Below are 26,032 nucleotides of genomic sequence, written 5' to 3' on the forward strand. Positions count from 1 at the left end.
ATATGAGCGGCCTGAGGGTGACTTGGACAGAGACAGATGGCTGGTTGCTGTGAGAACAGTATCTCAAAGGACCCCGCTAGAAAAACACAACAAACCACATAATGACTCATTTTTCCTGTAGTGTTAAACTGATACATGACAATGCACCAACAATCCATTTCTAATAAGGTATCCAAGCTAGAGGCTGTTAGTAATATATAATAGTTTCTGGCAGTTCTGGTGCACAATTAGTTTGCAGTTTGAGGTTTTGACAACTGATCTTTAGCGTACCACTTTCAGACACCCTTCCAATGTGATCAAAGATTATATTCATGCTTTCTTTTTTGTTAGCATCCCATGAACTGCTGGCTATACACTGCCACGCTGCCAAGCATGCGGTCGGGAGCACCCAATCAGGAGCGCCGAAACACGACTGCCCGAACGGGGGTTCCCAATCAAGAGCGCCCAAATAGGAGCACTCAAACGAGAGGGACCAAACGGAAGCAAGCAATTATGAGCGTCCAAATGGGGTCATTCCATTAATTTACAGTTATAAGGACTGATGAAAAGAATAAACACTGCACAAGTGGAGCACAGACATACAGTATAGATTTCTGTAAGCTCTTTATTGACTACATTCTGTGAAATACTCTATGCCACTAGAAACATTTCTGCTTAATTGTCATTTTATAATCTGTACACATCTTGTGAATATACACACACAGCTACTTTTTGGACACAAGATGGGTGGTTGGTCCAAACTGTCAAACAACACATTTGGTAATGTTTCCTTAGCTTCCATCTTTTACTGTAGATTATGTGAACAAGCATCAACTATGTGATGCACTATGTGGACAAAAGGATTCAAACTTAACCAGACACAACTTAACCAGTTAAATAACCAGTAAGAAGTTTGTTTGGGGAAGGCCCATCTCTGTTCCCTGTTAGTTGGGTCTGGAAGAACAAGGCCGTCAATCATGATTGGGATGAACAACCAAAAAAATAATAATCAAATAAACACGCAAAAAGTACAGTTATACAAGGAAAAGTTTGCCCAATTCCCATTTTCTTCACTTTTCACTTCTTGTAATGTGGAATGTGTCCCATTGCTTTTGTCCATGTAGTGTCTCTGGTTAGTTGGGGTAAAAAAAACAAACATAGCAGGAGGTCATGTACAGCACAACAGCGATTAAAAGGTACACGACATGTTGTCAGTGATGAGTTCCTACCAGAGTGTCTGCACTAGTTCAAGTGATTCAGCATTCACGCACACGCATACACACACAGGAGCAGTGCCCTTATTAAAAAGCCATGGGCAGCCGGTGTAGCAGTGAGGGCAGTCTCAGTGCTTCATATCTTAATCATGATCGTAGCGGGCCAATCTCAGCTTCTGCTTCCATGTCCTCAGCGTCCCCCTCACTCTTCTTCCTCTATTCGGCACATGAAGACACCTCTGCGTTTTCAAATCTGGCATCATTTTGGTATGTCAAATAAGAACAACTAGATCTTGTTTTGTCTTCTCACCGTTGTTTTTCTGCTTTTAGGGAAGTCATTGAAAGCCAAGTAAAACATTTTTTTCTGAGGACAAATCCATCAATCAGTCCATTTTCTATACCACTTGTACTCAATAGAGAAAACTGGAGCCAATCCCAGCTGCTTTTGGATAAGAGGTGGGGTGCACCGGCTAATTGCAGCGTAAAGACTCAGTCTACCTGCACCCTAATTCCTCAAGTAGTGGTTGTCCCTCAAAATAAAACATATAAAAGCCTCCCTATTTATTTGGCTTCTTTTTCCATTTCAGAATACAAATGTATGGTAGCTGACTAACAAGGTGTGTCAGAAAGGTTCCAGGACAAAAAATATCCAGTATTTCAAACCCAAATTATGAGTTTTCCCGTTCAATGTAATTCCCCTTGAGTCCCATGCACTTTCGCAGCCTTCTTTGCCAAGCCTTCATGCACTCCAGCAAGGATTCTTCTGGGATTCTTCTTCATGTCATCTCCGTCTTCAAAACAGGTCCCCTTAAAAACCCTCTTAAAGTAAAGAGTAAAAAAAAACAAAAAACGCACAAAGTCAGGTCAGGTTAGGGTGAGAAGTAACTGCAGCACGGTGACATTCTTCTCGGCAAGGAACTGTCGGATGCCCAGGGCATTGTGAGTAGGCATCATCATGAAGCACCCCTAAGTTGTCCTGCCACAACTCTCGCCTCTCTCGCACACTCAACGAAGCAAACGCCGCAGGATATTTTCGTAGACGTACCGGTTGATAGCCTGGCCCCGTGCCGAGAACTCTCAGTAGACCATGTCCTTCACATCAAAAATGTGATCAACGTGACTTTGAGCTTTGACTGTCTAGCTTTCTTCTGCGTTTGCGACGTCAGACTCTTCCACTAAAGGCTATACCATTTGGTCTCTGTGTCGTACTCGAAGATCCATAGCAAGTCCGGTCTCATTGTTCTCGTCATAACTCACACCGCTGATTGCTTGACAACCTGACAGAGGATATCCATGTGGAAAAAAGTTCTATGGCTGCAGAGAGCTGAGCACACAATTACACACTCCAGGGCAATTACATTGAAGGGGAAAACTCATAGTTTGTAGCTTGGGTTTGAAATACCTGTACTGTATATCTTTTGTGACACCAGTCTTGAAACCTTTCTGACACACCTCATAATTATCTCTGCTCATTGAAGAGTTAACTTCCATATCGAAGCCCATTTTAACTCTGCTGCTAACCAAAGCAGCAGAATCTACTAGATCTATTTCACTTCCATCAAATGAATGATGTAAGTGAAAGAGTGAAAACCAACTCATGTTGTAAATAAGTTCCCTGCACAATATTAAAGATGATCTTATGTTATTGTCTTATTTGCATTCCTAGTAGACTCCAACCTGTGGTTGCTCCGTAATAATAGTCATCCCTTTTCATACAACCCATCTATTTTCGAGTGCTTTTCCTCATTTGGGTCACAGGTGAGCTGGAGCCGGGATACACAAACAAACAAGACACGCAGACAAACAAGCATCGACAGTCACATTCACACTTACGGATGATCTAGACGCAGGGGTGTCAAACTCAAATTCACGGTGGGCCAAAATGAAAAAAGGTCAACAACAAAACAACCCAAAAAAAATATGAATGTCGTTCAATAAAAATCCAAACTTCAAACTATTAACAGTCCCTGCTTAGGAGTTGATAAAGGGCATTAAAAAAACAACAACAATTCAATTATGTTATATTCTTTGTTACAGCCATGTTGCTCCACACATGACAAACAGGTCTGTCTTTTACTTTAGTGAACAGATAATCAGCCTCCCACTTGGAAGTTAACCGTTTTCCATCTTTCGTTTGGCCATTTTTGGGTAGGGGAAGTGTAAATTTGCTCCAGGAGACTGGTAGCATAGTTGCTAACGACTGCAACAGAAAGGGAAGGTGCTAGACTGATGGGCCAACACACTAGCAAAGCATTCTGGAATTTGTAATATTAGTGGCGCTGTGCTATATAGTGGCAGGCCAGCTCTAATACACATTTGATATGGTCTTGCGGGCCCAATATAATTACATCATGGGCCAAATTTGACCCCTGGGCCTGAGTTTGACATATATGATCTAGAGTCTTCAATTAACCTAACATGCATGTTTCTGGAATGTGGGAGGAAGCCGGAATAACTGGAAAAAACCCACAGGCCAATAGTTGAACCCTCGACTCTGAGGCAGACTTGCTCACCACTTTACCACCGTGCTGCTTGTTATTCCTCCTAACATTAATTGTTAAATACTGGTCATTTTGTTCAATATGAACTAGTGCACAATCCAACCATAGGAGTAAAGGTATGGGATTGTTCTGGTTTTCTAACTGTTTTTCATTTGATAATTTTTTTTATTTTTGGCATGCGCTTTCCATACAAATATTTTCTGTAACTATTCATGCGCATATACACTAGGTTAGTTGTAGAGACTTTGTGTGATCTGACTCGAGTTAGTTCGGTGTCGTATGAACAGCACTCCCTGTATTTCCCAAACCACCTTTTTATTTATTTATTTACAAATAAAGGACACCCAACATCTGCCTCAAAATCTCCAGCCACTATTTGTGGAAATACGGTTCAAATAGTGAATGTAAAAATGTTGTGGGTTAAAATCTCAACTTCTTTGCAAAATGATAACAATAGTGTGCAGCCAATCAAGTTGAGAACAGAGTCAAAGTACAGCCGGAAGAGCAATAGAATAAAGGGAGCGCTGGACAAAAGGGTAAGTATATGAGGTCATATTAGAGAGAGAAAAAAAGGTGAGTAGGTGTGAGTGAGTGGTGAATGATGGACAAAAAGAGGAAGCAAAGAAAAAAAATTCTGTGGACAAAAAAAGGAGACAAGTGATCGGTTGTGAAATGTTAAAGACATGCACGCGCACACACACACACACACACACACACACACACACACACACGCACATACTGACCCAAGTGGCTGTCCTTTTGCTGAACCTCCACACACATACATATCAACACAAATGGCGTTCAGGTTCAGGACACCCCCTTGGGATGAGCTGTCATCGCCATGGTTACAGTCTGAGTTCAGCGTTAGGGCAGAAAACACATACAAACACACACACACAAACTAACACACACTAAACCCACACGCATTGCATCTACTGTCCAACTACACATGCCTGTGATAAACGCTAACATGTCATTTCTGTGCACGTGAGGTCTTGCCCACTATTTCTTTCTGTTTCCGGTCAGTCTCTTAGGGAATCTGTCCCTTTTTTAGTTGATTCTTCGGTACTTCCTGTGCCAGAGTGCGGTCGGCAGGTTCTGGCATCCCTGGTACCATCGCCGCATCTCGCTGTCTGTCAGTGGTGGTGTGGCGTTGCATGGAGCTCCTGCCATGGTGATGTTTAAGAGGCCGGCCCACTGGTCCAGCAGGTGGGAAGCACCCGCACTCTGCAATCAGGTTGTTAGTATTGTTATAAGGACAATTTCGGTGGGCTTGAAATTGATTAAGGTTTCCTTGAAAATAGTGTACGAATGTTGAGAGCCATAACACCAAATATATAACGAATTGAGGACTGTAATATTTGTTGACATATCAAAGCATGTTTAAAAAAAAAAAAAAAAAAAAAACTTAAAGTAGTAGTAGTAATAGTAAACAAGTTATTCTCAGCTGGTGAGTCAAGAAGCAATTGTGGGTGAGTCTCAGACAGGTAGTAGAGAGACATAATTTAGACTGTAAAAACTGTTAGTTGCTTTAGTCTGCAGCCTTCCTAAAAAAGAGGCCACAATATTGATGTTGATGTTGAAAATATGATATTCATATGTTTTCAAAGGCTATTTTTGAACAATGTATGTCCTTAATTTTTCCTACAATCTGTAATAGTGGTTCGCGACTTGGCAACAATAGAAAAATGCATGTCCCAGGGTGACAACAGTTGAGAACCAATGTTCTAATCCAATGATGTTACTGCCGCATCATTACTTTTCTTTTTCTGATCATTCAGAAAACGTCTGATGAAAAAAAAGGAAAAAGTGTTCCACGTAAGCTTTCTTTGACTAACTTTGAATCTGTTGAGAGGTGTATAGCTTGTCTCAATAAAATACCTTCTCCAGGTGGTCCAGCAAGCAGGTTGACGGTCCGATGTGAGCCCAGCTGCCGTCCTCCCAGCCTGGACTCACCCTCTGGCTCTGGTAGTTTTGCGTCTGCATTTTCTGGCTCTGGATCAGAACTACATTGAGATGTTTCTGGGAGCCTCGCAGCCTTTTGAACAGAACGCCGCTGTAGCTCTGATCCACGAACAACAAAACACGAGTTGCCCTGCAGCCGGCCAGATCGGTCAACAGCTCGCTGACTGAGTAGCGCTCCTTCAGATCACCCTTGAAAGGAGAAACAGGTTAAAGTCTTTACTTTAGTTGCACAGTGTTCTGCCGCAATCTGATCAACAACTGTATCTGGTTTTGTGTCTCCCTCTATCTTACAATGCCATTGAGGTTGGCGTCCCACAGTAGCATGGTGCCGTCGTTGCGCGTGGGCGAGTTCAGGTAAAGCACCAGTGAGTCGGCGCAGTGCTGTTTCCTACAGACATATGACACATGGTTACGGATCACCGCCTTCTCCGTGGCTGGGTGGGCACCCTCCAGGTCTTCTGCAGCGGAAGAACATGGACAAAGAAGTTACCTACACTGTCACATTTAGAATGAAATAATATTAATGTCTCTTTGAAGTCTTACCTGGAATGTGACCACTGCTGGCAAAGAAGGTCTTGATATGGTCTTTGTGGAAACCGTTGATCCGGAGCATTCTGTAAAACCTCTGAAGATTCTGCAAATGTCGCTGGAATGTCATCTGTTCCCGCCAGCCCCCTGACACAAACAAACAAAACTGTCACCTGATCTATCAAAGAATTGTGCTTTCAACAACTTTCTGTTAGGCACTGAGGCGAAAACCATGTGGTTAACTTGGCAACGGTCCACAGATTTGTTTGCACATTGTTAACCCATACCAGAGATAAGCACAGCATGGTCGCATGTCTGGTAAAGGCGGCAGGAGAGGTGAGTGGCCAATGGCTGCTGGTGACAACGTCTGGTGTTTTTGTTCAGCTCACAGCTGGAGATGGGCAAACTGGGGGACCCCATTGGTACCGATTGAGGGCACCTGGAAAATTCTGCATGATCTGTTGAAAACAAGGATATGAGATGTCTTCAAAATGACACATGAACATATTCCTGACCTCAGGCTCTAGCGCGTTGAAACTCACCTACACATCTGAGCCTCTGGGTCCGGTTGCCATCTCCAACTCCGACTACCAATGGGAGAAAGTGGACCTCACAGAGTCGTCCACTGACCGGACTGCTAATAGTACCCCCGCGTGGAGCTCCGCCCAGCAGCCAGCTGTGCCCATGACCCATAAGCCTCTCAGGCCCGGCCTGCTGACGCTTCAGCTGGTTCTGACAGCGACCTTTCAAGGCCTGAGTCAAGCACTCCTCTCCTGAAGGTGCAGACACAGAGCACAGATTTTTCAAAAAGTTCTTGAAACTTTTGTAATTGGATGATGAGCATAGTTGCTTTGTAAGAACCATTTCTAAGGACCTGTGACTTTCAAGTCAAGGTCATGCAGGTTATGGCTGAAGTCAAGGGTGACAGAGCATTTCTTGTTCATTCAGGCCAATTTGCATTCAGGAAGTGTTATCAGAAATTGCTTTACACAAAACCCTACATTTCTTGTTTGTGACAAAAATAGTACTATCGGTCCATCCATCCATCCTTCCATCTATCCAACCCTCCATCCACTCACCCATTTCCTATGCTGCTTATCCTTCGGGTCACAGGAGGAGCTGGAGCTTATCCCAGATGACTTGAAAAGGGGAAAGGTAGACCAGATTGCCAGGCAGAGTGATTGTGAACAGCTATGTGAACTACTCTTCATTACAGTCTCTCAGGTTTGAGTAAGAGGTTCCTTTCGCAGTAGGATTGTCCCATTTGTGGATCCTAAGGTGGCTGTGGAGGCCAATCCTTGATCTACGTATATTGCTGCAGGGTGGGTATGGGAAGGTTGAAGTAGTGGGTGGCTGTGGAGTCTTTTCCTGTCTGTCCTTTCAGTATTGGCGCTTTGCGTCTGTCTATCGGAGTTTTTGTTGCATTATGATGGAAGTGATGCTTGGCATGTTTGTTTCCTCCTTTTTGGATTTCTTTCCCTCAAAGACTTTTTGGACTGAATTTTCCTATTCAGGAAAGACTGACTATTTTATCCTGTGAAGCACTTTGTTCGCTCACCCTGATGGCCTCATATCTGTTGTGATGTGCATTTATTCAAACCACCAAAAAGCACAAGTTTGCATGCTGTCAACTCATTAGCAACTTTTGACTTGCATGCCTCAAATGGACAACGACGCTGCAAAATTTGAGACTCAATATAAGATTCATATGAAAAAAACAACTTTGACAATGATAACGCTGCTGATAATAATATTTATTAATAATACAAGTGGTTACCTTATTTAGCTGTACTATAAGTGGGGCCACAGCATTGTACAATGCTGCAAACTACAACCACAACTAAAATCACATTAAATTAATACCTTTTTAAGACGGCATTTGTGATAAAGCTCTTGTTGTGCATCTGATTAGATACAGTTGTACACAACGTTGCAGTAGTTGAGTGTATAAATATGTACTGAATGTATATAACCGCCCCAGTGAAGAAAATGTCTTGCAGAAAGCAATGAGCTAAAAAAGGGTGCTTTAAGCATCCCCAACTTTCACTGTCTCTTCTGCTTCAGTTAAAGACAGAATTTCTTTCTCGAACGCACTAAATAAAACACTCGCAGGCTCGGCCACCTTTGGAATACCACTACTACTCTAACTATTGCAACAACTTGCCATTTACAAGACCGTACAGGAGGCTAACATTATTAAGAAATTGTACCATTTTAACAGTAAATATTATTATTTCAAAGATTTTAAGTGTGTGTGATTAATTATGATGGTGAACACATTCTAACTATTCCATGATGCTGGTTGACTTCCAAATCTCATTTCAAATCGGAAGTATGGTCAAGTTTCAGGGTTATGCTGTCACATCATAAAACCTAACCCTCATCTTAACCCTAACCCCGACAGTGCAGACAATAAGTAACATTTTGCCATGTCAAACTGTTATACAAGTATAAAAATAAACTAAATATCCATCCATCCATTCATTTTCTGTACCGCTTATCCTCACTAGGGTCACGGGCGTGCTGGAGCCTATCCCAGCTATCTGCGGGGTACACCATGAACTGGTCGCCAGGCAATCGCAGGGCACATATAAACAAACAACCATTTGCACTCACAGTCACACCAGTGGAATTTCATCAAAATCGCTGCGATTAAAAAAAGCTTCGTCATATTCAATGAATTGCATCACTCACATTTTACTGTACACCCAGAGGCAGAGCCTTTCTTATGTTGCACTAAGTAAATTTTTTTATTTGTACCCTTCTACTGTAGCACAAAAAGCAAAAGAACAAGAAAACCACTTTTGTGGAAGGGTGTGACTCGGACCAAAGAAAAAGATGAGGAGCCGAGATTTTTACTTTTGGAGCTATATATATGCAGCCATTCGGTATCTCTGAAAGATCTGGCTTTGGTGGAGATCTGCACTTTACTGAGTGCCATTCTAATTTGTGTTTAATCCAAACTAGATGGAGCTGAAACGCAATCAACTAGACTCACCCAGGTAAATGCCATCCAGGTGGGAGCATCTCTTCTTTGTCACATTGAGGTCCACGTAGAAAAGGCCAACCGGGTGTCCAAAGTTCTCGCCTGGACTCGGGTCCAGCACCAGCACCGCGTCGTGGGTCATGGAGGCAGGTAAAGGCGGTTGGTACCTGTGGCGGCTCTCCCTCCCGTTCACCATTGGGTTGATGCTGAAAGCACCCCGGAATTTGGAGCTGATCATCCCATTGGAGGAGTAAGAGTCCGGGAGGATGGCCACAACTTTGTCAGAGGCACCTGGATCACAAAGTAAATCAATCATGTTCATCCATCCATTTTCTATGCAGCTTCTCTTGTACAGAGTCACAGGGAGCTGGAGCCTACTGGGATCTGCCAGTTGTTTGAAATACTGTATACATACCAGAGGTGTTTTAATGCGAAATTTGAACATGACCTGAGTGTGTCCCATGCACAAAAATCCGTTCAAAATTCCAAAAACATTTTTGTCATACAAGTGGGTGTCCAGAAAATGCCCCTCTGACAACTACTTCTGTTTGACCCAGTTTTGTCACCGCTTTGTCCATATTTGGCTATGTATGCCCCCTTTTCTTTGATTCGGGAGCAGAGAGGTAGGTGGAGATCTTTACTAGTGACGTAGATAAGGTTGAGCAATTCGAATGACCTAATTTCAGGCCTCTCGGAAGAAAAAAATCTGAAAGGATTTACTTTAAAACTGTTATTCCAACCAAAAACAGTGTATTAACAGTTTATTTATTTAACATTCACTTTAAGATTCTAGTACATGAATAAATAAATGGTGTGGAAGAAAACCCTAACCCTAACGTTAGCCTAAGCCCGAATCAACCACTAAAGCATTTTAAACCTTATTTTGAAACAAAAACACTGTCATGAAACCCTAATTTGATTCCCTAACTTGAAACTCTAATTTGAAACCTGTTTACCCTATCTTGAAACCCTACTTTCAAACCCTAACCAAAATACAAACTCAAAGCGTAACCCCTGTCTTAAAACCATAATTTGGATCCCTAACATTGAAACCCTACTTGGAAACCCTATCCTGGTCTTGAAACCCTAATTTGAAACATTCACCTTGTTTTGAAACCCTACTTTGAAACCCTAATCGTAGTTTAAAACTAACCTAAATCTGAAACCCTAACTCTGGTGTTACCCTAAAAAAAACACTAACCCAGACACTAACTCCAGTCCTGAAACCCTGATTTGTATCCCTAACATTGAAACCCTAACCCTGTTTTAAAAGCTGTATTTGGGAACCCCAACCCAGGCTTTAAACCCCCATTTGAATTTTTTACACCAGCTTGAAACCCTACTTTGAAAGCCTAATTTTAGTTTAACACCCTAACCTTAATCTGGAACCCCAATCCTTGTCTTGAAACCCTGGATATAAAACCTAACTCTGTTTTAAAACCCTAAATTGAAATCCTAATCCTTTGTTGAAAACCAAACCCACCTTAAAAACTCTACTTTGTAACTCTACCTTCACACCCTAACCCTGGTTTGAGACACTAATTTGAAACCCTAAACCTAGTTTATAAACCTACCCCCGGCTTGAGGGCGTAATTTGAAACACTGACCCCATCTTCAAACACTGATTTGAAATGCAAATCCTTGTTTGAAACCCTAACCGATGAGTGAAACCTCAGCTTGCCAACTTGAATCCCTAACCCTGATAGTTGTTATACTAAATTTATGAAAAAAATGTGGTGCTACAATCCAAAAAAATTGTATTATCACATATTGTGAGAATTCATTGGTTAATTGTTTCCGCTTACCCTCACTAAGGTCGCAGGCGTTCTGGAGCCTATCCCAGCTGACTCTGGAAGAGAGGCGGGGTACACCCTGAACTGGTTGCCAGCCAATCGCAGGGCACATATAGACAAACAACCATTCACACTCACATTCACACCTACGGGCAATTTAGAGTCTTCAATTAAGCTACCACGCATGTTTTTGGGATGTGGGAGGAAACCGGAGTACCCGGAGAAAACCCATGCAGGCACCTAGTGAGGCTAAGCGGTACGGATGATGGATGGATGGATGTTCGGGAGCTTTTTATAAGAGTTTCTCTGAGGTTTTATTTGTTTTTAGGACTGGATGGCATGCCATACATGGCTCGCAGGCTGTATGCTGGCAACCCCTGTCAAATACCTGATTAGTTTTTCTCATGAAGTTATCAATTATGTATGTGTCATTTTCATATAATTTGATCAATTATGGTAAATACATGGACCACTGAATTTCCTTTTGAAAGTCAATTTATTTTACTGATGTGAGTATTTGAATTATTCACTTTTGTTATCCATCAAAAGGTTGTAATTGTTTCTATGAAGAAAAGTATTCAGACCCCCTTATAATGTTCACTCTTTGTTATATTGCAGCCATTTGCTAAAATAATTTAAGTTATTTTTTTTCCCGTCATTAATGTACACACATCACCCCATATAGACAGAAAAAAACTGAATTGTTGAAATTTGTTCAGATTTATTAAAAAAAAAAAAGAAATATTCCACACCCATAAGTATTCAGACCTTTTGCTCAGTATTGGCGGAACGGTGTTCGACTGGTTAGAGTGTCTGCCTCAAAGTTCTGAGGATCGGGGTTCTGGCCCCGCCTGTGTGGAGTTTGCATGTTCTCCCCGTGACTACTTGGGTTTTCTCCAGGCACTCCGGTTTCCTCCCACATCCCATAAACATGCGTGGTAGGTTGATTGAAGACTAAATTGCCTGTAGGTGTGACTATGAGTGCTAATGGTTGTTTGTTTATATGTGCCCTGGGATTGGCTGGCAGCCAGTTCAGGGTGTACCCCGCCTCCTGCCCGATGATAGCTGGGATGGGCTCCAGCACTCCCGCGAGCCTTGTGGGGATAAGCAGCTCAGATAATGGATGGCTGGATGGATGCTGAGTATTTAGTAGAAGCACCCTTTTGAGCTAATACAGCCATGAGTCTTTTTGGGAATGATGCAACGGGAAGTTTTTCACACCTGGATGTGGGGATCGTCTGCCATTCCTCCTTGCAGATCCTCTCTAGTTCTATCACGTTGGATGGTGAACGTTGGTGGAAAGCCATTTTCAGGTCTCTCCAGAGATGCTCATTTGGGTTTAAGTCAGGGCTCTGGCTGGGCCTTTCAAGAAAAGTCATGGAGTTGTTCTGAAGCCACTTCTTTGTTATTTTGCTTTGTGCTTCGGGTCATAGTCTTGTTGGAAGGTGAACCTTCAGCCCAGTCTGAAGTCCTGACCACTGTGGAGAAGGTTTTCATCCAGGATATCCCTGTACTTGGCCGCATTCATCTTTCCTTCGATTGCAACCAGTCGTCCTGTCCCTGCAGCTAAAAAACACCCCCACAGCATGCTGCTGCCACCACCATGCTTCATTGTTGGGACTGTATTGGACAGGTGATGAACAGTGGCTGGCTTTCTCCACACATACCGCTTAGAATTAAAGCCAAAAGGTTCCATCTTGGTCTCATCAGACCAGAGAATCTAATTTCTCACCATCTTGGAGTCCTTCAGGTGTTTGTTTTTTCAGCAAATTCCATGCGGGCTTTCATCTGTCTTGGACTGAGGAGAGGCTTCCATCGGGCCACTCTGCCATAAAGCCCCGACTGGTGGAGGGCTGCAGTGATGGTTAACTTTCTAGAACTTTCTCCCATCTCCCGACTGCATCTCTGGAGCTCAGCCAGTGGTCTTTGGATTCTTCTTTACCTCTCTCACCAAGGCTCTTCTCCCCCGATTGCTCAGTTTGGCCAGCCCTTGGAAGGGTTCTGGTCGTCCCAAACATCTTCCATTTCAGGATTATGCAGTCCACTGTGCTCGTAGGAACCTTAAGTGCAGCAGATTTTTTTTTTTGTAACCTTGGCCAGATCTGTGCATTGCCACAATTCTGTCTCTGAGCTCTTCAGGCAGTTCCTTTGACCTCATGATTCTCATTTGCTCTGACATGCACTGTGAGCTGTAAGGTCTTATAGAGACAGGTGTGTGGCTAAGTCCAATCAGTATAATCAAACACAGCTGGACTCCAATGAAGGTGTGGAACCATCTCAAGGATGATCAGAAGAAATGGACAGCACCCGAGTTAAATATATGAGTGTCACAGCAAAGGGTCTGAATACTTATGGCTGTGTGATATGTCAGTCTTTTTTTAATAAATCTGCAAACATTTCAACAATTCAGTTTTTTTCTGTCAATATGGGGTGCTGTGTGTACATTAATGAGGGAAAAAATGAACTTAAATGATTTTAGCAAATGGCTGCAATATAACAAAGAGTGAAAAATGTAACGGGGTCTGAATACCTTTCGTACCCACTGTATATCAAAGGTGTGACCTTTGATCTCTCACCTGCAGTGGCAGTGTGCAGTTCAGAGGCATAGACCGCCACAGTGGAGGGAGGCAGGTGTGCGAGACGCCGGCACTCGGTCTCGGCGTGAGAGGCGGAGCGGAGGCAGCGGTCCAGCTGGTCCCACTGCAGGGACTGCAGGCCCGAGCGCACCCAGCGCTCCAGCTGCAGCTGGGGCACGCCTTTTGCCATCAACGCCACTGCTGCCAAGTGGAGGATGAAGATGAGAAGAGGATGTTTCATTTTCCCAGTCAGCTTCTTCTGGTTCTTGATTTCTTATGTTGTCTTTTTTCAGATCACTTTCTATTGTTGCTCTCCTCTTTTGTCACCCCTTTCTCACTTTAACTTTGTTATTCCCTCTCCTTTTCCCTTTAAATAATCATTTTGTGTTTTTACTCATCCATTTTAAAACTGGTTCCTTGGGATTTCACCTTGGTTACTAGATCCTCAGTGTGACTAATTTTTCTCCGAATACAAGTTCCTTACTTTTGCTGTTTTCCAAAGTGGGATTCCTGCATCCCTTTTGAGCCTTTGAAATCTCCTTTTTGTCTTCAACTTTCCTTTTTCCCATCTATAGGTGTAAAAATTGATTCAGATATATTTCATACAAGATATTTGGATAGTTTTTAGTGTCTTTTTCTTCTTTGAGAAACCACAAACAAAAATGTTTTTCTTCCTTTAGCTTCCTTTATATCTTTGTCTTTATTCTTCTTTTCTCCTGGATGTTGAAGACAAAATTGTGTTCAATAGTCATCCCAGCACAGGACAAAAAGTGCTTTTTTTTTGCCTTAAATGAAAAGATGTTCCCTTTTCAGTGATATTCCTGTCAGGCTCATAAGTTAAAAGATCATCCAGGAGGAAGACAATTCAATTTTTCATCTTCTCCTCTTTCTCGTCCTGCTCACTCTTGGCTCTCAGTGACTGGACTGTAGCGGCTCTTCAACCGCCTCTTTATTTCTCGCTCTCTCTCTTGCAAGGTTGGGCATGCTGGGAAAGAGAAAGAGGGGAGGAGATAACAGAAAGAGGGGGAAGGAAGGGAAGGCTGATGGCGAAAGGTGAGAGGGAAAAGAGGGAAGAAAGGCAAGTGGGAGGTAGACCAGATGGGATGAAGGATGGAGCAGAGGACAGAGAAGTTGTGGGAAGAAGGGAAGTAAAAAGACTCAACACTGTTGAGAATAGAATAGAATAGAATAGAATAGAATGGAATAGAATAGAATAGAATAGAATAGAATAGAATAGAGACCATGGATAGCATGCCTGCCTCACAATTCTGAGGTTCAGGGTTCAAAAGTGGGCTGCGGCCTTTCTTGTGCGGAGTTTGCATGTTCTCTTCCTCCGCTTCCTCACACGTTTCAAAAATAGGTTGGTTGATTAAAGAGCCAATTGTTAATGGTTGTTTGTCTACCCTGTGATTGGCTGGCGACCAGTCCAGTGTGTACCCCACCTCTCGCCCCAAAATCAGATGGGATAGGCTCCAGCTAAGCCTAATGAGGTTAAGTTAGTGAAAATGGTGTGGAAAATGTAAACTGAATTGTGTTATACACTGCTTTGAAGTTTGTATACTACTGCTGGAATCAGGACCCCACAGTTCATGGAGAAATATGGACTTAAAGATTGGAGATAGCTGGATGTAAATTGTGGTACTGTAATGAAGGAAAGTGGCACTCAAGGAATAATAATAATAATAATAATTATTATTATTATTATTTTTTTTTTTAAAGTGTTTTCATTACTAATACTTTTTTAGGCCATGTAAAGAGGACAAGAAAAAAGAGAATAATAATTGGTAAAAAGAAAAAATTAAAATGTAAGAAAAATATTTTTAGTATACACAAAGGGGCCACTGGACACGTTTTATATATAAATATAGGGTGTATATTATACACATGCCCATACAGTAACTTATTGCGCCTCCGAGGTTAAACTTAGTACTGAACGTGAATGTGAGCTTTTACTGAAATGCTCAAAAGTTGCCATTGGCCGCAACGCACGCCCACTCACTTCTCATCATTCGAGTCAACGTTCAAGTTGGAATGTTGCTTTTTTGCTTTCGTCTTTGATGGCGTCACAAACAAATATCTTGGAGTAACAGCACCCTCAATTGTGAACATTACTGTACTGCAACACTTAGCTCCTCCCCGCAATTTAACATACTTATTAAATTGGCAATAAAACATTTTAACTACACATCTTGTGGCATCTTAGGGCAATTTCAGAAAGAGCACTAAAACAGCGAATCGGCGAGGTTTCAGCGAATAAAAAATGAAAAAAAGAAAATGAAAAACTTGGTTCTCCTACCGTATTTGCCCGGCAAATATCTTTGCTGTACAATAAAATAACAAATAAACTTTTACGTCATAAAAACAACACGTTTGTCAACGGTATTATAATAATGATATTGATTTTTAGTACTTTCAAGAAAGACACCTGCTTCCAAATTATTGTCCTACTTGTTGGGAATGTTTATTTATTTATTTTTAATCTACAGCTATCACAAATTATATTCATGTAATTGGAAAAAATATATATTTTGGTCCACCCAAATTTGGTGTTGCACTGTTTTTCCTAAAAGCTAAAAAATATATACATGTAAAATAGATGACTATCCAGTCGTTTTGATGAGGTTGTGACGTGCGTTGACGTTAGAGACCGGCTGAGGGCGCGCCAAGCAACTCGTGAGCCGGAAGTCGGGAGCAAATCCGTAACTGAATAGACGATCTATGGCCGTGATGCGTCACTACCCTCCCGGTCTGGTCAGCCTCCAGCCACTGCAGCCAGACTCTTGTCTGTGCCATGTGAGAGTGGAGCCAGTCTCTGAGAGGAACTGCCAAACAACGTGCTGGCCTCTTTCAGTACGAGCAGGTAAGTTTGATATTATTTTACCCAACTTATACCAAAAGCAAGTGTTTTATCGTTGAATTTTTTTGGGAGCGCCGTGGCCCTTGTTGCCATGGCGTAGCGGTGATCAACACACGATTGAAAGCTAGCATAACGCTAGCGGCTGATTCCGCTCCCCCAAAATCTTGAGTCACAGGTGTCCGATAAAGCGATACTTTAATTTTTTTTTCTCTCCCCAAGCCTATTTGTGTGGCATAAATAAATATGTATATTCCACAAATCAAGAGACTTGAACAGAGGGCTAACACCTCGTCACTCATGTTCAAACTTGTCATTTGAACTTGTTGGTCTCCATCTACAATCTTGACATCACTTTCATATTTCGGATGAGTTAATCCGGTGTTTATTGCTATTATCGCATCCCACTTGTTTATTTTGATAGAACCCACTCTTAGTAATTTAGTGCGTTTGAGTAATCGCAAATGATGACCCGATACAACATGGGTGATTTTCTTGTGCAATGCCGACTTGTATAAAATAAGGCAAAAAAAAGAAATCTCCCCCCCCCCCAAAAAAAAAAAATAAAAAAAATAAAGACATACAGTGTACAACAAACAGTATTGTAATGTGATGTTGATGTTCACGGGTGTCAAACACCTTTTAGTTTGTAGGCCACATTCACTCCAGTTTGATCTCAAGTCTGCCGGACCAGTATATTCGTGGCTTAATAAGCTATACATTTTCAAAAATGTCCAATTGTGTTGGTTCAAATATTATTCAAGTATATTCAGAAAATGTTAATTTATTGACTATCTTGTTGCAAATGTTCTTGGAAATCTTATGCACAATCTGCAATTTCTGACCCAAAACAATTGCAATTTCAACAGTAAAATGAATGTTTTTTTCATTTTCACATTTGGAATTTACAGACCAAAGTGGTTCTGCCTACTGTATGTACTGTTTATCAGAATCAGAAGCATCTTTATTTGCCAGGTATGTCCAAAAACACACAAGGAATTTGTCTCTGTTAATTGGAGCTGCTAGTATGACAACAGACAATCAATTGACAGAGAACACGTTTGAGACATAAAGACATTGAGAAAAACAGTCACTGAGCAATAAAGGGTTGCTAGTTATCTGGTAATACCGGTAAAAAAAATTTTTGACAATTGTGCAAAAAGATGCAGAGCCCTCTAGCACTTAGAGCAGTTCGAATGACTAATATTACAATAGTCCGGTGCAAAGACCATTGTGCAAAGGGCGCCGAGACGTCGAGTAGTACGATAGTCTGGGACAATGTTGATTGTGCAAATGTTGCAGATACTCCTCAGTCAGTGTGCAAACGGAGCAGATGCTACTCTGGCATGAGTGGCCAGTATTGGTCAACAACAGATATGCAAATAGTGCAGCGTGGTGAGACTACTACAGTGAGTGCACGAGTAATATATAATTGGCCCGACAGAAATGTGACAACAAACTCAAGAAAAAAAATTGCCAAAATGTTGCAATGGAATTGGAGGTTAGGTGTTTAAGAAGGTGATTGCAAGAGGGAAGAAGCTGTTGGAATGTCTGCTAGTTCTAGTTTGCATTGATCGGTAGCGTCTACCTGAGGGAAGGAGCCGGAAGAGCCGGTGACCGGGATGTGGAGGGTCCGAGAGGATTTTGCACGCTCTTGTCTTAGTTCTGGCGGCGTGCAAGTCCTCAAGGGTGGGTAGGGGGGTACCGACAATCCTTTAAGCAGTTTTGATTGTCCGTTGCAGTCGGAGTTTGTCCTTTTTTGTAGCAGCACCAAACCAAACTGGTAAAGAAGAACACAGGACTGATTCGATGATCGCTGTGTAGAACTGCCTCAGCAGCTCCTGTGGCAGGCTGTGCTTTCTCAGAAGCCACAGGAAGTACATCCTCTGCTGGGCCTTTTTGAGGACGGAGTTGATGTTGATCGCCCACTTCAAGTCCTGAGAGACTGTAATTCCCAGGAACTTGAAGGTCTCGACGGTTGACACAAGGCAGCTGGACAGCGTGAGGGGCAGCTGTGGCGAAGGATGCCTCCTGAAGTCCACGATCATCTCTACAGTCTTGAGCGTGTTCAGCTCCAGGTTGTGTCGGCCGCACCACAACTCCAGCCGCTCCACTTCCTGTCGATATGCAGACTCGTCACTGTCCTTGATGAGGCCGAAGACAGTGGTGTCATCTGCAAACTAAAGGAGTTTAACAGCCGGGTGTGTTGAGGTGCAGTCGTTCGTGTAGAGAGAGAAGAGCAGGGGAGAGAGGACACAACCTTGGGGCGCCCCAGTGCTGATGCTGCGTGTGAATGAGGTTGCCTCCCCCAGACTTACCTGCTGTGTCCTGCCCGTCAGGAAGCTGTAAATCTACTGGCAGATGGCCTCCCCCAGCCACACCTGCTGTCTCCTGCCCGTCAGGAAGCTGTAAATCTACTGGCAGATGGCAGGTGAGACGCTGAGCTGGAGAAGCTTGGAGGAAAGGAGTTCAGGGATGATGGTGTTGAACGCTGAGCTGAAGTCCAGGAACAGGATCCTCGCGTAGGTCCCTGCACTGTCGAGGTGTTCTAGGATGAAGTGCAGTCCCATGTTGATGGCATCATCCGCAGACCTGTTCGCTCGGTAGGCAAACTGCAGGGGGTCCAGCAGAGGGCCTGAGACGCTCTTGAGGTGGTCCAGCATGAGACGTTCACAGGACTTTATGACCACAGATGTCAAGGCGACAGGCCTGTAGTCATTTCGACCCGAGATTGCAGGTTTCTTGGGGACTGGAATGATGGTGGAGCGTTTGAAACAGGATGGTACTTCGCACAGTTCCAGAGATCTATTGAACATCTGAGTGAAGACTGGAGCGAGCTGGTCCGCGCAGACTTTGAGGCAGGATGGGGACACATGGTCTGGGCCTGCCGCTTTGTTAATCTTTTGTTGTTTGAAGATGCGTCTCACATCCTGTTCGCGGATGGTTAACGTAGAAGTCGGTGGTGTGATAGTGGTCGGTGGTGCGGCTGGGTGGGTGTGGGGTGTGAAAGTGTCCTTTTCAAATCTGCAGTAGAAGGTATTCAAGTCGTTGGCAAGTGTGCTATTGTTCTCAACTTGGGGGGATTGTCGCTTGTAATTTGTCAGCGATTGGAATGCATGCCAGACTGATTTAGAGTCGTTAGCGCTAAACTATTTTTCCAACTTTGCTGCATAGTTCCTCTTTACAATGTTAATTTCTTTAGTCAGCTGGTTTCTAGCTCGATTATACAGTGCCCTGTCCCCGCTTTGATATGCGTCTTCCTTGGCTTGGCGAAACTGCTTAAGTTTGGCAGTGAACCACGGCTTGTTGTTGTTGAATGTGCGAAATGACTTTGTTGGTACACACACCTCTTCAGAAACTGATATAGGATGTGACAGTGTCCGTATATTCATCCAGGCTGCCAGCTGAATTTTCAAAGACACTCCAGTCTGTGCAGTCTAAACAGCTGTGAAGTTCCATCTTTGCCTCAATGGTCCACTTTTTCACTGTTTTCACTGTAGGCGTCACGCATTTCTTTCCTGTATGTCGGTATTCAGTGAATTAAGGAGTGATCAGACAAGCTTAGTGCTGCACGAGGTTTGGCACGGTATGTGTTTTTTAGCATAGTATAGCAGTGGTCCAAAATGTTATTTTCCCTGGTAGGAAAGTCGATGTGCTGCTTGTATTTAGGGAGTTCGTGGTTGAGTTTATCTTGTTAAAGTCCCCGAGAATAATGAGGGGCGAGTACGGGTGTTTTTTGTTTCCAATTTCGTTGACTTTTTCGGCGAGCATTAGCAGTGCGGCGTTCGTGTTAGCTTGAGGCGGAATATAGGCGCCAGCGAGAATGAATGATGCGAACTCATGCGGCGAGTAGAATGGCTTACAGTTAAAAAACAGCAACTCCAAATGCGGGCTGCAGTGTGTGCTGACCTCCGTGATGTCCGTACACCATTTTTCGTTGATATAGAAGCATATTCCGCCGCCTTTTGTTTTCCCCGATGATTCCATGTCGCGGTCTGCCCGGTCAAGATGTAAGCCGGGAAGCATGACATCGGGTACAGCGTCACAAAGCCAAGTCTCCGTAAAGCACATGGTGTCTTTACTGGTCTTTATCAGAAGATAAAGCTCGTCCATTTTGTTGGGAGCGTACATTCGCGAGGTGGATCGACGGGAACGCCAATCTGTATCCTCTCTTGCGGAGTTTCACCTGGATGCCGGCTCGCTTCCCTCTGTGGCGCTGGCTCCGCCTCCATGCGCCGAAGACCGTGGATGGCGCTCCGTTGAGTAACTCGGGGAAAAAACTGAGCGGATTTGCGAAAGTTGGTGAAAGAGTAGCCTCCTTAATGGTTAGCAAGTCTCCCCTTGTGCAAGTGAGTCGTGTAATGTCTCCAAAGACGAACGAAAAACACAAAAACAATACTAGAGAGCTTGTAACCGAGGCGACCACACAGGTAGGCGCCATCTTGGTATTTTTTATAAAACAACACCAATCATTTAAAATTTACGGAAATGTATGCCTCCATCTGGAAATCTTGATAACCTCAACGGACTCATCGCACCATACAAACCAAAGTGTAACTATTCAGAAAGTGTTCAGTTATCCGCCTACCTTGTAAATCAATGTATACATAAAAATACTGTTACATGTTGTGTCAGTGTATGAAAAAACTCAAAAGGGTTCCACCAAAACAATCTCTTTTTTGACTAAAACTGTTGACTGACATTTTACAATATTCATCATCCATCCATTTTCTGAGCCGCTTCTCCTCACTAGGGTCGCAGGCGTGCTGGAGCCTATCCCAACTATAATCGGGCAGGAGGCGGGGTACACCGTGAACTGGTTGCCAGCCAATCGCAGGGCACATACATACAAACAAACAAACAACCATTCGCACGCACAATCAGACCTACGGGAAATTTAGAGTCTTCAATTAATGCATGTTTTTGGGATGTGCCCGGAGAAAACTGTTGGATTTATCTTACCCAACATTATAAAAAATAGACACAAAAGGAATGAAGACGCTGGTTTCTTTTTCTCATGAGGAGTGCGTATGGGAGATTGTTCAGATCACAGCCTCTCAACACGCTCTAAACAATCTCTCCCGTCGCTCCTGCATTTATTTGAAAATAGGGAGGTTTCTAAGTTTAAAAGACATAACGTACTAAGCTACAAGACACAACACACTAAGGATATTTGAAAATAGGAGGGGTTTTCCCAGACATAATGTTCTAAGCAATAAGACACAACACAAAACATTGGACCAACACCTGTCACGTCCCCGACCACATCCGATCACGTCCTTGGTCCAGGCGCCCTTCCATCGGATGATGCTGAGTCATCTTTTTGAAGGCGAGACATCTAAAATCGTCCATAATACTAATGCAAGCTAAGCAAATAAATGATAACTTCTACAATATATTTAACAAAAACCCACGCAGGCACGGGGAGAACATGCAAACTCCACACAGGTGGGGCCGGGGATTGAACCCGGGTCCTCAGAACTGTGAGGTTGACGCTCTAACCAGTCGTCCACCGTGCCGCCCTTACAATATTCAATTTCTTAAAATGTTTCTATGGGAGTTATTGATTTTCACAGAATTGTAGTGCAAAGGGAGCACTGCATTTTAAATGAAATAGGTTTACGTTGCTCCTGAAACTTGGCATCTTTTAGTCCTCATAAGTGCATCAATGTCATTTAAGTGGTAAGTGGTCGTCAGCACTGTTCCCTTGAATTTTTCATGTGCCTGAGCATACACACAAACTCCCTGTGCATTCCTTGGCCACTGGGACCAACATCAGGCATCCACACTACGGCCACACCCATATCACGCCTGAACAAAACCTTAGATCTTAACAATTTACATGGTTTATTTAAAATAATCTCAATACAGAAGTAATTTCCATTAGTTTACTTCTAATATAAATGATTTGGGCCACTTAAAATGAAAATGACAAATTGTGTTTTTTGTGAGCTGTGTAGCATCTTGTATATTGGGTTGACGGTCCTGTTCTGTAAGTATTAAAGGCATCCACACTTTTGTATTGATCTGATCAGTTCCTGTACGAGAATGAACAGCTATTAAAAAAGTGTTTTGAACAAATGAGAGGTGTTTATTTTCCAAAGATAAAGAAATGATTTCAGGGATTTTCTTTAATGCATAAATAAAAATGATTAATCAATGAGACTATAATAAGCACAAATCTAATTGAGGACTTGAGTTTCACCTTATTTTTCCGGTCATTATTTCTCATTTCTCCAGTGGTAATAGAGTTTGTCTAGGTTGATGGCCCCATCGGCTTCTTGCTTGCTTGCATTAATGCATTCATTTTGATGGCGAGTAGAATATTGTCGATAAGAGCTTTAAGTTGGTCAAGGTCGGATTTCTTTTTGTGTGCAAGCTCGTTCCTTTTCTCTTGATCTTCAGCGCTCTCTTTCAATAATGTACAGATCCCCATTTCCATCTTGCGTGTTCATATGATTCCAACAGCCTTCAAGTTAGTTTTATGGGGAATATAACGCTAGAGATAGTCCAACTTCCATTCAGTCCACACCTTTTCCTTCGAAAACTTGCTTTGTATTTTGGCTTTGCAGCATGTTTTACAGAGCAGCCCAGCCTTCTTGCTTAAAAAAAAAAAAAAAATAATAATAATAATAATAAAAATATCTCCCAATTTCACCTTGTTCTTCTGTTCAAACATAGCTCTTCCATTTGAAAAGAACTGCATTTGTCTTTAGCATTGGCTTGGTGAGTGGATGTATCACCGCCAGATCGTTTCGCCATCATTATCATTTACCCGTCTTAACAAAGGCACACAGTTAGCTAACTTATGCTACTCGCTAAACATATATTTTATGTATATGTGTATATATATATATATATATATATATATTTTGATTTTTGACTGATCATAATCCCCAGTGTTTTATTGTTACAGTGTCCTGTACTGACCTGAGAAGTGATCCAGGAACAACAATTACATGAGGACACATTCGGAGCCCGTCTTACAAGATTTTGTGCAACTTTAAACTCATGTTAAGCCTAGACTTGAATTATGAGCGCAAAGGATTAAAGATCATCTGGCTTGTTAAACTCATGTTCCCAGGCTGGACTTGGTCTTGTATCTGACTCTGAACCGCTTCAGGAAAACAAAAACAATACAGGAAATATACATGCCTACCTTTTGTGAGCCTGTCCAGAAAGCATTCGATGCCTCGTCTCCTCCAAGAGTGGCTTGCCATCGTTCTCCTTGCTGATATTTGAGCTTGGCTCGCAGTGATGATTGCTGTTGCTCAGCGGCAAGAGCAGTTAGCAAGAACTTCCTGTCCAAAACTGTTTGGGAAATTCCCAGGCTCGTCCAATTCAAGCTGACGTCTCCAAAACCTCGTGTCTTTTCAAAGGAAAATAATTTGTCTTGTTTTGGAGTGTTAGACCCAACAAATCCCCACCCTGGGACCGAGGGAGCCCACAGGCTTGCTGCGACGCGGCCATGCCTCTCGCTGTGTCGGTCAACATCGACCCAAAGACTGTTGCGACTGTTCAAGTGCCTTTTTCTAACCAAGAACGCACCAAACTTCCGGCCTCCTCATCTGCTCAGGAGCAAGCGGACTTAACCAAGAGCCAATCCGCAGCCATGCCAAGACAGCCACCAAAGTTTAATGGCATTCCAAGTGCAATCAAGTCAGCGGGGGCGAAGCCCATTGGCAGCAGCGCCATGGACACAGGCGACCATTCTGCTTCCGCCCTCAAAAGGGAAATCCTGAACGGCCTGAGCGGTGACAACTTGGAACCAGTCCAAAGACCTCCCTCTATCCAAATGAATAAGTCCGAGGTACACAATACATTTAGCAGCAACTCATTTGGTACACGTGCACAATTTATACAATAGAATTCTGCCTTGACAGAGATAATAATGTTCAATTTTAATTGACAGTCAGAGAGTTATTCATTTACAGTAATTCCCCGCTTTTCGTTGGGCATAGGACCTGCTGCGAATAGCAATAAAAAAGTGAGTAATTGATGCCTCCCCAAATTGTGTTACCCTTGTGAGTAAATGGCTGACATATAATTTGAGTTTAAAGAATTGCACTGGAAATGCACATCTACATGCAACGAAGACTCTCCGTAACTTCCACTCACAACCCATGCTAAAGGTAGCTCCTCCCTGAGATACAAAAAAACCCTGTCTCTCAATCGAGATGTATCACCTAAGTATATTTTCTTGACATCGATTCCTATTTAGACTGCTTTGGCGAAGTCTCGTGGCATTGGAAAGAGCACAAAAAACAGGCGGGTTTTTCAGCAAATATCCAGAGAGGGGAAAAAAATGCAAATTTGTAAATAGTGACCTGTGAATGTGTGGAGCATTACTGTAACAACATGCTTATTATTGTGGTTGTAGTTTGTAGTTGTGTAAAACTTTACTGTTTGACATGTTTCTAATATATTGACCCTCCTATGTTGTGAAATGAAATAACTTTGAAATTGGAAAACAACAATCACAAACATTGTAAATGAATTCCTCTATGACAGTCAAATCAAAAGTGAGCATTATCGTTGTAAAGGCAGAATTTATACAATACATGCTAATTGAATCTCATTAGATGTGTCCAGTGTGTCTATAATCATATCCAAGTTGGAATTTACAGAAATAAACAATTTGGAAATGTGGGTCTAAAAAGATTATTATTATTTTTTGTTTACACATTAAAATAATAATTTACATTGCATGCATATGTGATAGAACTTGTATAAATGACCCCACGGGGGGGTAAAAAAACTTTCAGCATTTGGGTAAAATGTCAGGATGAACCGAAAATGTTCTGTAACCTTTACATGTGAGCTTATAGTAAGTTCAATGTTTTAGTACTTTTTGCACAACTCAACTGTTTTCTTACAAGATGCTGAACATCAAATTCATCAGAATCAGAATCATCTTTATTTGCCAAGTATGTCCAAAAAACACACAAGGAATTTGTCTCCGGTAGTTGGAGCTGCTCTAGTACGACAACAGACAGTCAATTGACAGAGAACACTTTTGAGACATAAAGACATTGAGAAAAACAGTCACTGAGCAATAAAGGGTTGCTAGTTATCTGGTAATGCCGGTACAAATGTATTTTTATTTTTTTTGACAATTGTGCAAAAAGATGCAGAGCCCAGACTCTACCACTTAGAGCAGTTCGAATGACTAATCCTGCAATAGTCCAGTGCAATGACCATTGTGCAAAGGGCGCCGAGACTTCAAGGAGAGTATGCAGTTTAAAGTGACGAGTAGTGCGATAATTTGGGACAATGTTGATTGTGCAAATGTTGCAGATACTCCTCAGTCGGTGTGCAAATGGGCCAGATGCTACTCTGGCATGAGTGGCCAGTATTGGTCAACAACAGATATGCAAATAATGCAGCGTGTCGAGACTACTACAGTGAGTGCACGAGTAGTATATAATTGGCCCGACAGAAATGTGACAACAAACTCAGACTCACAGTTGTTTGATCCATGAATCAACCAATACATTTCCTATTTATAACACATATAGAACAGTCCTGTTTCTAATGCTGTTCACATTTTGACATCATGAAACCAAGACGTCACCAAACAGTTCATCAACAGTACCATTGTGGGACTTTAAACAGGATGTTCTCAGATGGAAGTTG

General features: G+C 42.5%; 2 protein-coding genes across 3 annotated transcripts in view; one reads left to right on the forward strand and one right to left on the reverse strand.

The window, feature by feature from the left end:
- Nucleotides 1-570: 570 nt before the first annotated feature.
- Nucleotides 571-14,452, reverse strand: si:ch211-67e16.11 (uncharacterized). Its single transcript, XM_061793183.1, has 8 exons — nt 13,543-14,452; nt 9,186-9,464; nt 6,730-6,960; nt 6,475-6,645; nt 6,203-6,334; nt 5,951-6,117; nt 5,576-5,848; nt 571-4,921 (listed from the first exon to the last, which is right to left on the reverse strand). The coding sequence occupies exons 1-8, from the start codon at nt 13,781-13,783 to the stop codon at nt 4,745-4,747; spliced, it is 1,671 nt and encodes a 556-aa protein (XP_061649167.1). The 5' UTR covers nt 13,784-14,452; the 3' UTR covers nt 571-4,744.
- A 1,791-nt stretch (nt 14,453-16,243) lies between these two features.
- The window catches only part of ttll4 (tubulin tyrosine ligase-like family, member 4), a 41,334-nt gene continuing 31,545 nt past the window's right edge, over nt 16,244-26,032 (forward strand). For both annotated transcript variants that reach the window (XM_061793264.1, XM_061793266.1), the window contains exons 1-2: nt 16,244-16,402; nt 23,313-24,206. In XM_061793264.1, the coding sequence (XP_061649248.1) occupies nt 23,865-24,206 (342 nt within the window). In that variant the 5' untranslated portion in view covers nt 16,244-16,402; nt 23,313-23,864. The remainder of the gene's footprint in view (nt 16,403-23,312; nt 24,207-26,032) is intronic.

This window comes from Phyllopteryx taeniolatus, chromosome 12, assembly GCF_024500385.1.
Source record: "Phyllopteryx taeniolatus isolate TA_2022b chromosome 12, UOR_Ptae_1.2, whole genome shotgun sequence".
Classification (NCBI taxonomy): domain Eukaryota; kingdom Metazoa; phylum Chordata; class Actinopteri; order Syngnathiformes; family Syngnathidae; genus Phyllopteryx; species Phyllopteryx taeniolatus.